The following is a 12,809-nucleotide window of genomic DNA, read 5'->3' as shown; positions in this document are numbered from 1 at the left end:
CGAGTATGCTAGGATGTCGGTTTTGATTTCAACGTCTGGTTCTGAATGAGTCATCAAAAGTCATCACTGTAGGAGTCATGGATAGGTATTAGCAACGAAGAGACTGCCACCAGCATTACATCAATAGCGATGCAGATGAAATGTATGTATTTTTTTAATGTTAGTTCCACAATTCTGATTGAAATGCTTACTGACATCTCCCGTTTGGAGATTGTTTTGTGCCTTCTTCTTCCATGTCCAACAACATTTCATTGCGAAACAGTTTTCTCCATTTTGCTAGTTACCAAGTCTAAATTCAGAACTAGACTGAATGATTGACCGATGCAACATATAACATGCAATAGAAAAGTAAATAAATGAAATTTATAACAGTCATTTTTTAAAGTCATTTAAGCACAACTTTTTATTCAATGATATAAAGCTTGAATACAGCATAAATTTAAAATTTGATTATGATTTTATAACGTTAGCGAAATCACATTTAGGGCCTACTTAGGCCTAAGGCCGAAACAAATTTTGTGGTTGGGGGTCGCCGCCTAGTGGTTAATCGTATTAGGGGGGGTCACCGAGCTAGAAAGGTTGAGAACCGCTGCAATAGATCTACTTATTTAACTTATTTACATATATTATTTCGTTTCTCGTGGTCCGACAGCTACGATTGGCAGGGCACGTATCCCGGTGACGAACGTATGCCAAAAGCAGTAACAAGTGTGCCCCACAAAAACGCTTTAAAGACCAGCTTAGGCGCCAACTTGCTTTAGCTGACACAGAAGAGAGCACCTGGTTGTATGCGGCTTCAGAACAAGACAGAACTAGGTCACTCACAAAGGCCGCGGGATACACATTTGAGACCAAAAGATGGTTGCCTGGTCGTGCGGTTTGCGCGCTGGACTGTCGTTCAGATTTAGCGATGGTCCCGGGTTCAAACCCTGCCCGCTCCCATCCCCCGTCGTCCTGCGGGAGGTTTGGACTAGGAAGTAATTATCTTCAACTCTGAAGGAACATCCGAAACATGTAAAACATTTGACAACATTTTACAAAGAAAATCTGCTGCTGAGGACAGGCCCAGACGGCGAAAAGAAAACATTATAATAACATGTCAAAAATATCAAAAAGCGTTCTAAATAAACATATTTATGTATTGGATGAAATTAGGGCTTAACTTCAAAGCGTTAATGGCACACTTACACAATGACTGCGAAAAAATATTTAATTGGGAAGAAATGATCTAGGATGAAATGAACAGGGATGAAGGGACCGGTCATCATTTGCTCTAGATCTAGATATAGCCTCCAGCCAAATTTACATCTATTTTTTTTTTACTTCGAAACATTTTAACTGCCAAATTAGTGTTTTCCCGTGAGGCCAACGAGCTATTAACTATTTTCTCAGCGATATACATCTACTGTTACATTTCTAGGAAAATAGAGCCGTTTTTGAGATAAGTTTTCTAGGTTCCTGTATCCAGGTTTCTGTTGGAACTAGGTTCCATGAAGTTCTGACCGGACTAGAATAGAGGTATTGTAATATATTTTGAAGACATTGAGATTTGTTGATAAATTTGTAGATTTTGAATGTTAAATTTATTTCAAAGTCTGTATCACTATGGATCCGTTCAAATTTATTTAGATCAAATACCTTCATTAAAGATCTGAAGCTTTAGAGATTCATCAAGCACAGACATGTCATCGGTCCAGAAAAAAGTGCGATTCCTTCCAATGTCCTCAAGTCCTATATAGAAGTCGACGTTTATTAATCTGGCTATGTTAAGCTTGTCTACATCTTTTACCGTGAAGAGATTCGCTCTCTTTGCTGTAGATTTAAAACAATGAAATAGACTTAAAACTGTTGTTGATAAAATTTCAATATTTTTTTTAAACAGAACTTTTGAATTTTAAAATACGAATTTTTTTAGAAAAATATTCAAAGAAGGAAAACATTGAAAAAAAATATTTTCTTAAAATAAGACAACACCTCAATTACTAAATTTTAAATATAATAAAATAAGTCTAAAAAAATATTTGGTTCAATTCATGTATCGAAACTGTGACACGGCCAACTGTTATAACGTACCCATTTTCTGATTCGGCAAGCGGTACTACGGTAATACGGCTGACTACGGCTAGTTGGCTCTTGACCTAGATAAAGACTCGAGCCAAATTTGCATTTATTTATTTTTTAATTTAAAAAATTATAACCGTCAACTAGAGTTTCTTCCCCCTCATCCCCTACCCCCCGCAATGAATAAGGAGCCAACCCTTGAATAGTAGTCATGGGCGCAGCGGGGGGGGGGGGGGTTGGGGTACAATCCCCTCCCGAAATAAAATTTGTGACTAATTCTTTGCTTTGATTTCGTTTATTTTAGGTGAGATTTTAATACTAAACCATCACTTGCCCCAGCGCAGCAAAAGGGAATTTAAGTTTTAAACCACCTACCATGTGGTTTTGCAGTTAAACCCCCTCTTCTATAAAACAAAAAAAAAAAAAAACGACAATCCCCAAATTCAATGAGGAAGATTTAGATTTTAAAATCCAATCGGAAATTTTACAAAATCTCACCCCCCCCCTTTTAATATTAAAATGTAAATTAAGCACTCAAAATACTATTAGCGTGGCCAAAGGGATTTTGAGTTCAAATCCCCTTTAAGCGGGGTTTAAAACTTAAAAATCCCTCTTCAATATAAAAATAAAGGAAATTACACACTAAAAATACTATGAGAGTTTCCCTTCAGCGGGGTTTTAAGCTAAAAAATACCTCTTCAGTATAAAACAAAAGTAAAACTACGCACTCATAATGATATTTGCGTAGCCAAAGAGGGATGCTTCTGATGTAGCCATTGCGGCTACCCTCAACCAAGATGGCCGACCCGTTGCTTTCTTCTCTCGCTCATTAACAAAAAGTGAAAGAAAACATTCTGCCGTTTAGTCATGCATATTAACCAATGACTTAAATTCTGCCAAGTCACTGGTTTTCCTGGATAGCTCAGGCAACCCATTCCATGCTCTAATAGCACTAGGGAAGAAGGAGTATTTGTACAAATTTGTCCTAGCATATGGGACGAGGAATGTGCCTTTATCTTTGTGTCTTTCAGAGTATTTTATTAAATTTTGTTTTTGTATTTGAAGATTATGGTTCAGTGTTTTATGTATGATTGCTACTTTACTTTTGAGCCTTCATTGTTGAGTCTTTGAGAAAATGGAAACATTTCTAGAGTTAGTAAATCGTTCACACTTGTTACGGATCAGTGATCTGTCTCTTTCAAGTATAACATGTCAAGTAAGGGAAAAATTAAAAATGAAAAAAAATCCAGAGGTGGAAACTTGAACTCTCGTGTTTCCACTATGACGTCATCTATCGCCCTGGCAAGCAGAACACTGTAGCTGATACATTTACCAGAAACTATCTATCTGCCATCACTCGCAATGACCTTAAATTGCTGCATACTAGTCTTTGCCATCCAAGCGTTACTCGACTATTGCACTACGTAAGGACTAAAAATCTTCCATCTTCCTGTGATGACGCCAGAACTGTGATAGAACAATGTCAAACTTGTGCAGAGCTGAAGCCCCTTTTTTTTTTTTTTCGACAGCTGACAGGTGAGCTGATTAAAGCGACTCAACCTTTTGTAAGCACAATTTAAACTGAGGGTGAATGTTATGAAAATTATATGATGTATCGGTTGTCGTTCTTATGTTTACATGTGCTTGTAACTCGTCCGTGAGAATGTGTTCACGAAATGGGTGTTGTGTAGTCATTCAGTGTGTTAAAGCCATACTATACAGACATGGTTCTCGACTCTGTAATCATTATGTTCATAACACCGAGGCAATAGTCTCTAGCTTGAGATTACCTCTACTTACCGACACAGTAGTCTCTAGCTTGAGATTACCTCTACTTACCGAGACAGTAGTCTCTAGCTTGAGGGTACCTCTACTTACCGACACAGTAGTCTCTAGCTTGAGATTACCTCTACTTACCGAGACAGTAGTCTCTAGCTTGAGATTACCTCTACTTACCGAGACAGTAGTCTCTAGCTTGAGATTACCTCTACTTACCGAGACAGTAGTCTCTAGCTTGAGATTACCTCTACTTACCGAGACAGTAGTCTCTAGCTTGAGGGTATCTCTACTTACCGAGACAGTAGTCTCTAGCTTGAGGGTACTTCTACTTACCGACACAGTAGTCTCTAGCTTGAGGGTACTTCTACTTACCGACACAGTAGTCTCTAGCTTGAGATTACCTCTACTTACCGAGACAGTAGTCTCTAGCTTGAGATTACCTCTACTTACCGACACAGTAGTCTCTAGCTTGAGGGTACCTCTACTTACCGAGACAGTAGTCTCTAGCTTGAGATTACCTCTACTTACCGAGACAGTAGTCTCTAGCTTGAGGGTACCTCTACTTACCGACACAGTAGTCTCTAGCTTGAGGGTATCTCTACTTACCGACACAGTAGTCTCTAGCTTGAGGGTACTTCTACTTACCGACACAGTAGTCTCTAGCTTGAGGGTACTTCTACTTACCGACACAGTAGTCTCTAGCTTGAGGGTATCTCTACTTACCGACACAGTAGTCTCTAGCTTGAGGGTTACTCTACTTACCGAGACATTGATCTCTTGCTTGAGTGTAGTTCAGATAACCGATCTGAGAGCGCCACATACACACAGACGTCCTACCATAAGACAAGATCGTGAAGCCAGGAATCAAGTTGCATATTTCGTATGACTGATACAACTTCATAGTCGAGACTGAGGCTTTTCCAGATCTCACTACACAAAAACCTGATGAGTAAAATCAAAGTAGAGATTAAAATATCAATTGATTAATAGAAAGAATAGTTCAAGCTATAGTTTAGTTTCGTATAAGTGAAAATACAAATGTCTTGTCTTAGGCTTAGATGGACCAACTTACATGAACGCATTTACAGTTCCAGCCTATTCTTACAAAACTTATATGAACTCACTCTGTCTGTCTATATGTCTGTCTGTCTGGTAAAAAGTTTGAACATGTTTTTCCCCTATTTCCCCATTATCTGATCAAATTAAAACTTTTGCACAATTATTCATTAAACCTGCCAAGACATGAATCAGCAAATACAAAATTAACACATAATTTATCAAATCTTGGTGATTAATTATTTTGTTTCATTTCAAAATTAAGGATATAAATGCTACTTAATGAGAGATGTGGATGTATATTTGGATTTAGTCCCCTTGTTACGTTTTGACACGTTTTTTATCTCTTATTTCCCATCCACGGATCAAGTTGAAATTTTGCAAAATCATTTATAGTCGATATACGGATCGATCCAAAAATTAACCAGTTAGTTACTCATTTAGTATCAATTAATTTTGTTTTATAAAGGAGAAAGAGAGCTAAACTCGTCATGTTCGAAGAAGATGGAAGTGATTATTGGTTCTTTCCCTTAGATTCTTTTTTCAATTACTTGTTGTTGTTGTTTTTTTTACAATCCCTATCTGTCATGCAGGACGTTCTGCTAAGACGATACAAATATTTATTTTCGAAGGAACTTCCGAAAAATTTAAAAAATTACAATGCTTTCCTAAAAATGTATTGAAAATGTCCCTTGTTCCACTTGGGGGAGATGGGCCTGAGTAAGGGGGGGGGGGGGGTTGGGCTCTAAGCTATAGCTTATATTATCTATAGGTAAATCCTGCACTGTTTACAACACAGAGTATCAAGACACAGCTGATGAGAAGTTTAGACAATATTTAATACTGAGTTTCTAAAAAATTGGTTATCCAAAAATTTACCTAGCGTGCAGGATGCGGTTGTTGTTTTATACCCGAAGGCGTAGCAATCGTCCTGTTGGAGACATTTCAAGGCGCAGTCACTCTTGTCCAGAACATTTACAGGGGCAGTGCTAGTCCACAGTGATATGTTAGTGTATTCAACTTGACGGAACACATCACTGTCACTGTACGCTACTCAAAACAAGAAAAATATTGAAATGACATTAAAATCAATTGAATGTTGAAACCAATTACGTGACAACGCATTGGTCTAGTCTACAATTACTTACCTATTTTACACGACTGTGCCTATCTACATGACTACATATTGGTCTAGTCTACACTTGTTGTATTTTACACGACTGTGCCTATCTACATGACTACATATTAGTCTAGTCTACACTTATTGATCTATTTTACACGACTGTGCCTATCTACATGACTACATATTAGTCTAGTCTACACTTATTGATCTATTTTACACGACTGTGCCTATCTACATGACTACATATTAGTCTAGTCTACACTTATTGATCTATTTTACATTTTCCAGAGGAAAGAGTTGGCAACAAAGTTAACAGAGACTCCTTCGGGGACTGCTGTTTACATGGTCGAATTTCCCTGGAAGCTCCTATCTTTCCAAATGAATTAATTATTTTGTTTTTAGGTCAGCACCCTTTGGCACAGGAATTTCATAAGAAGATACGAAATTTAAATGCATGCTTTTCATTGGCATCATTTAATGTGGATGACGACAGGACAATTAATAGCCACGGCATTTATAGTTTCATCGCAGCAGGGATGATTTATCATAAAATAAATTTGGCTGTTCATCCAACACAAAATCCAAATGGTGACTACGAAAGACCACAATATGGTCAGCTCTACTTTCTGGATCCCGACGATGCTGTGAATGAAAGAATTCATCATCCATACAATAGTGACATCAACCAAGACTTAATGAATAGATTGGAGAAAATCATACGCGCCGTCAATTGTTTCGCTCATGCATTTAAAATGATGAGAGAAGTGGAGACAGAAACTAGACAACTTGCATCAGCAAACGGAATAGCACCTCCACATGTTCGACTTTTGTTTACTAATCCTGATGGTTTTGATATCAGGCGCTACAATGTCCCCTCATCCAATGAAGTATGTGCTGTGCTGACACTGAATGCTGATCAAAGCATTCCAGCTAATGAAATGGTTGTACATCAGCGAGGCAAAGAAATAGTTACTTTAAAGAACACAGACAAACGAACAGAGCCCTTCACATATCCATTATTTTATCCTAAAGGCACCTTTGGATATTCTGTGGATCTAAAGCTACAACAGCCTTATCCCAGTCGGCAGCATCTAACAAGACTGGAAATGGCACAATACCGTATTGCTTATCGCAAAGGACTCACCAAAAATCTCCCACTTGAAAAAGATCGAAGCGATCTTGATCTACGTGAAACACAATTCAACGCACTACATTTTGGTGGCCGACTGTTTCAGCAGTATCTGGTTGACACATTTATTAGAGTCGAACGCGATCGCATCCAGTGGATCAAGTCCAACCAAAAGAAGATTCTGGCTGAAAAATACATAGGAGTGTCTAACTTTCTTAAAGAACTGGCTGAAAAGAAAGATGCTGTTGTTGGTGAAACCATCATTTTACCATCCTCCTTCCCAGGCTCAACACGATACTATGCTGAACAATTTGAAGACGCCAAGGCTATAGTACGACGCTTCGGTTCACCAGACTTCTTTATAACCATGACATGTAATCCGGAATGGCCTGAAATAAAAGAAGCTGCCCGTATTGTTACCGAGGAAGGGTTTGTTATTCAGCAGCGAGCTCAAGATCGTCCTGATCTCGTTGCGAGAGTAGCAAAGCTGAAGTTTGAAACCATTATTGAGGAATTGTACAAGAAACAAATCTTTGGGAAAGTAGCAGCCTATGTTTATACTATTGAATTTCAAAAGCGTGGTCTCCCTCACATGCATCTTTTACTAATTATGAGATCGGAAGACAAAGTGCACAATCCTGATGAGCTAGATGATTTAATTTCTGCTGAGATCCCAGACAACACAGATCCTGAGTTGCGAGAACTGGTATTGAAATGGATGATCCATAATCCTTGCGGTGAACATGACTTAAATGCGTCATGCATGAAAAACCACAATGGAAAAATTCACTGCCGTTTCGATTTCCCCAAACCTTTTCAAGAAACAACATCACTGGTTGACGACGAAAAACCAAAATTAAGACGTCGGTATGATTCCAGACTGGACCAGCAGAGCCCTGAATTTTCTCACGAACTAGCTGTCTACCGAAAAGACAAGTCTGGTAGAAGAATAACCAGAGACAACCGCCACGTGGCTCCTTACAATGCATATTTGCTGAAACTTTTCAATTGCCACATAAACGTTGAATTTGTTGGAAGCATTAGAGCAGTGAAATATTTATACAAATATATTTACAAAGGACATGACTGCGCCTATATTAAAATTGTGGAGGAGCAAAAAAGAATAAATTATAATGAACCAGACACATACATTGAAGGGCGGTGCATCACACCACCGGAGGCTTGCTGGCGTTTATCTGGAAATGAACTCCAAAAGAAGAGCCATGTAGTGCAACGTCTTGACATACATCTTCCTGGTCACTACCGAATGTCAGACATTGTGAATGTGCAAGAAGATCTGGCGGACAGTGGCATTAAGGGTTCCACATTGGAGTCTTATTTCAAAACCAATGCAACCAAGAAGCAAAAAGAAGAAGCTAACCGTCTTGCTGGACTGGATGAAGAAATTACCTACCACTTTTATTGGCAGATGCCCGAGCATTTTAAATGGATCGGAAGGACGAGTGAATGGGTTGAGAGGCTTCGACAAATCAATGTTATTGGTCCTATCCACAGCGTTAATTTTGTTGCCCAGCCAGAGTTATACCATCTCAGGATGCTTTTGTACCACGTCAATGACGCTACAAGTTTTGACGAACTTCTTAAATTTAATGGTATCAGGCATGCCACGTTCAAGCAAGCGTGTCTTGCTCGAGGGCTTGCCTATGATGACCAACAGTGGATAGATGGTCTGCAGGAATCGGCCATGTCAAAAACACCTAGAGCCATGAGAACACTATTTACACAGATTTTAATATTTGGATCTCCAGAAAATCCAAAAAGACTTTGGGAAATGTTCAAAGCAGATCTGGCTGAAGATTTTCTTCTAGAAATAGAACGCACAGGTGGCCGAGTGGAAGACGCGATAAATCATACCTATCGAATTATCGCCTCCAAATTAAATACCGAAGCCACAGAAGGCAGAGATTTTCAGTACTGGGTCAACACCTTTGGCATGGACAACATTGACTTTGTCAATAACCATTTAAATGTGGATATGCTTAACAACGACTGCTCAATACTGGAAGGGGAACGGTTGTATGGACTCCTGAAATGGAAACAGCTTGACATAGTGAATACCATTCTTGATGCTGTCACAAGTCATAACTCTGGACCAAGATGTTTTTTTATTGATGGACCTGGAGGTACTGGAAAAACGTTTGTGTACAAAACTATTTATCACATTCTTCGGGGTCGAAATTTCAATGTGAAATGTATGGCATTTACAGGAATAGCATCAATTCTTTTGCCTAATGGACGCACCTCACACAAAACATTTGGCCTCAGTGTGCCCCTTACACCTGAATCAGTTTCAAACATAAAGCTAGGATCAATGAAAGCTGCTCAGTTAGCGGAAGTTGATGTATTTTTAATGGATGAGGCCCCTATGCTGCCAAAATACGGACTTTCTACCGTAGACCAGCTACTAAGAGCAATCGGCAATGCAAAAGAGCCTTTTGGAGGAAAAACAATAGTTTTGGGGGGCGACTTCCGGCAATGTCTTCCAATTCAGCCACGAGCTAACAGAAGTGAGCTTTTAGACGTATCCCTTAAAAAGAGTGACTTATGGAGACATTTTAGAATATTTCGATTAACCAGAAATATGAGAGTTGATGAAGAAGAGACGGATTTTGCCGAGTTTCTTTTAAGGATTGGAGACGGTGAACTGCCATTGAATGATATGGGTGAAATAGCATTGCCACAAGATGTCATCTCAAAAACAAACATTATTGACGAAGTTTATGGGGAATGTTTGGCAGATAAAAGTTACGAACAAATGAAAGACAGGGCAATTCTGGCTCCCTTAAACAAAGATGTCAATTTAATCAATTGTGAGCTTATAGACAGATTACCTGGAGAGGAAAAAGTCTATTTTAGCTTTGATTCAATCAAGGATATGTCAGAAGGTACACTTCAATTTACCACAGAATTTTTAAATTCCATAGACATCGCTGATTTGCCTCCACACAAACTAAAACTAAAAAAAAACACAATTATCATGCTACTTAGGAACTTAGATGTTTCAGAAGGACTCTGTAATGGGACGAGGCTCATTGTCACTGAACTGTGTAACAACATAATTATTGCTAAGATTCTAACTGGCGAACATTTTGGAAAGGCTGTTCACATTCCCAGAATCACTCTAGATTCCAGTAAGGGGAAACTTGGATGCACAATGCAGCGCCATCAATTTCCTGTGACCCCTGCTTTCGCCATGACAGTCCACAAATCACAAGGTCAAACATTCCAGTTCGTTGGAGTTGATCTCAGGGTCCCAGTCTTTATGCATGGTATGCTGTATGTGGCCTTTTCAAGAGTGAAACGACAAAGTTGTTTGAAAGTCCTTCTTCCCCGAGACAACGCAAATTACACCCGGAACGTTGTGTGGAAGGAAGTGTTGAACTAAGATAAAGAAGGTTAGTATTAGGAGAGTCAAAAGTTACCTACTTTCCTAGAATCTAGATAAATAGGTATTGTGTTATAATTATTTATAAATAACACTTTCTAATAGGTATCTGTAATAAGGCTTAAAACATTTGGTAGTTGATTTTTTTCTTTGAAAAACGTGGATGGGAAATAGGGATTGTATTAGCTGTAAAATGTCCATATTCTCAACTCATTCTAATGCTGAAATATAATGTGCAATGCAATGCTACGGTGGTATGGATAAAGTAATCCCAACAGTTTTTGCACTATGTTTGATAATAAACTTCGCTATGAATAGGTTGAACATCATAGAGTTCAAACTTTGAGTTCTAAAATTTGTTAACCATTAAAATACAACTATTTGTTAGTCGAACATCAGAACGATATGTAACTTCGACCTTTTATTTTATGTCGGCAAATCAATTTAGAATACAAATATAATTATTGTTTGAAATTTTATTATAAGAAAAACACAAATTAAGATTAATTTGGATATTCCTATTACAGCCTGTTTGTACCGGAGAATTGATGTACTGGATAGCAAGTGGTAGTGGGAAGCAGAGATGTGAGTCCTCATTAGACATTGCTATGCTAGCTCCGTGGCTTTGAACCAACGTTAGACTATCTATGACCAGCGTTCATCTGACTCAAGGAAGATTTGATAATGTACCTAAGGCGTGTCTAACTGCAAGATCCACAGACCTAATTGTTTATGTTTTATCTCTTTGGATATGACATACCTTTATTATAAAACAATAATAATCCACTCTAGCCCTACAATTTATGTCTGGAAGAAGTAGAGTTCTTTAGTGCTTGTATATGTTTACCAAAGAACAGTTTTAGTAGATCAGATAAAAAAACTAAAATATGTCTTACATTTCTACAAAATCGATGCATTGAAACAAATGGAGATCATAGAGATCAAAAGTGATCTAATAATAGTGAACATTTGGTGAAACTGCTCAACATGTATTTTGTACATGAATCAAATCTTTTTTGCACCAACATTATATTTTTTTTATCAATTTATTTTTGTTCTCTAGGAAACTCTTGGGTTTTGCAGTATTTGTTTAATACTGCAGTTAAGTATCCTTTTTTTTTCTAATACCATTAAATTTAACTATTATGTATAATTATTAAATGTATATAATCAAGTATTATGTATGGTAATTACATTTAAGTAACACAGTTTTATGTATGGTCATTACATTCATGTATCCAAGTAGTATGTACAGTCATTACATTCAAGTAGCCTATCCAAGTTATATGTAAAGTCATTACAATTAAATATCAAAGTATTATGTATGCTTATTACATTTAGGTAACCAATTATTATGTATGCTTATTACATTTAGGTAACCAAGTAGTATGAATGGTCATTACATTTAAGTATCAAAGTATTATGTATGGTCATTACATTCAAGTATCCAAGTATTAGTATGTATGGTCATTATAATTAAGTATCAAAGTAGTATGTATGGTCATTACATTTAAGCATCCAAGTAAAATATATGGCCATTACATTTAGATAACCAAGTATTATGTATGGTCATTACATTTAGATAACCAAGTATTATGTATGGTCATTACATTTAGATAACCAAGTATTATGTATGGTCATTACATTTAAGCATCCAAGTAAAATATATGATCATTACATTTAGATAACCAAGTATTATGTATGGTCATTACATTCAAGTATCCAAATTATATGTATGGTCATTACAAGTATTATCTATTATCATTACATTGAAGTAACCAAGTGTTATGTATTGTCATTACATTTAGGTAAAAATGGTTTATGTATGACTATTACATTTATTATATGTTCTTTTTAATAATGCTATGTATCTCTTTGTGCCATTAGTTCTTTTGCCTTCTTAGCCAAAAAAAAATGTTATTTATGATATTTGTTTGAAAGGCATTGATCATGCATTAACTGATTTTTATTAACTGATGGGAATGAGATAAAAGTTAAGCAATCCAGTAGATTGCTAGCATTTCTAAGTAAAGTAATGAAATGTCTTTTAAATATAGATAAAAAAAAATATTTAGCTGTGCAAGTTCAGTTCTTTTTCTAGGCTTATATTCACTATTACTAAGGGCTAAATTCTAAACATTGTATAAAGTAGTCAAATGTGTGAGTAATATCATTAGGACTTTTACAGTAACACTTAATGTAATTGTACTTTATAAATTGATGACTACATAGCTGACATTATATCTTGTTAGTGT

At 37.0% G+C, this 12,809-nt stretch overlaps 1 protein-coding gene across 1 annotated transcript; it reads left to right on the top strand.

The window, feature by feature from the left end:
* Positions 1–6,555: 6,555 nt before the first annotated feature.
* LOC129924006 (uncharacterized) lies at positions 6,556–11,781 on the top strand. Its single transcript, XM_056017590.1, has 2 exons — positions 6,556–10,564; positions 11,082–11,781. Exon 1 carries the CDS (start codon positions 6,556–6,558, stop codon positions 10,552–10,554), a length of 3,999 nt encoding a protein of 1,332 aa, XP_055873565.1. The 3' UTR covers positions 10,555–10,564; positions 11,082–11,781.
* Positions 11,782–12,809: the final 1,028 nt, after the last annotated feature.

This window comes from Biomphalaria glabrata, chromosome 18 (assembly GCF_947242115.1).
Source record: "Biomphalaria glabrata chromosome 18, xgBioGlab47.1, whole genome shotgun sequence".
NCBI classification, from domain to species: domain Eukaryota; kingdom Metazoa; phylum Mollusca; class Gastropoda; family Planorbidae; genus Biomphalaria; species Biomphalaria glabrata.
The sequence above is the reverse complement of the archived record's forward strand: the minus strand, read 5'-3'. Positions and strand labels throughout refer to the sequence as shown.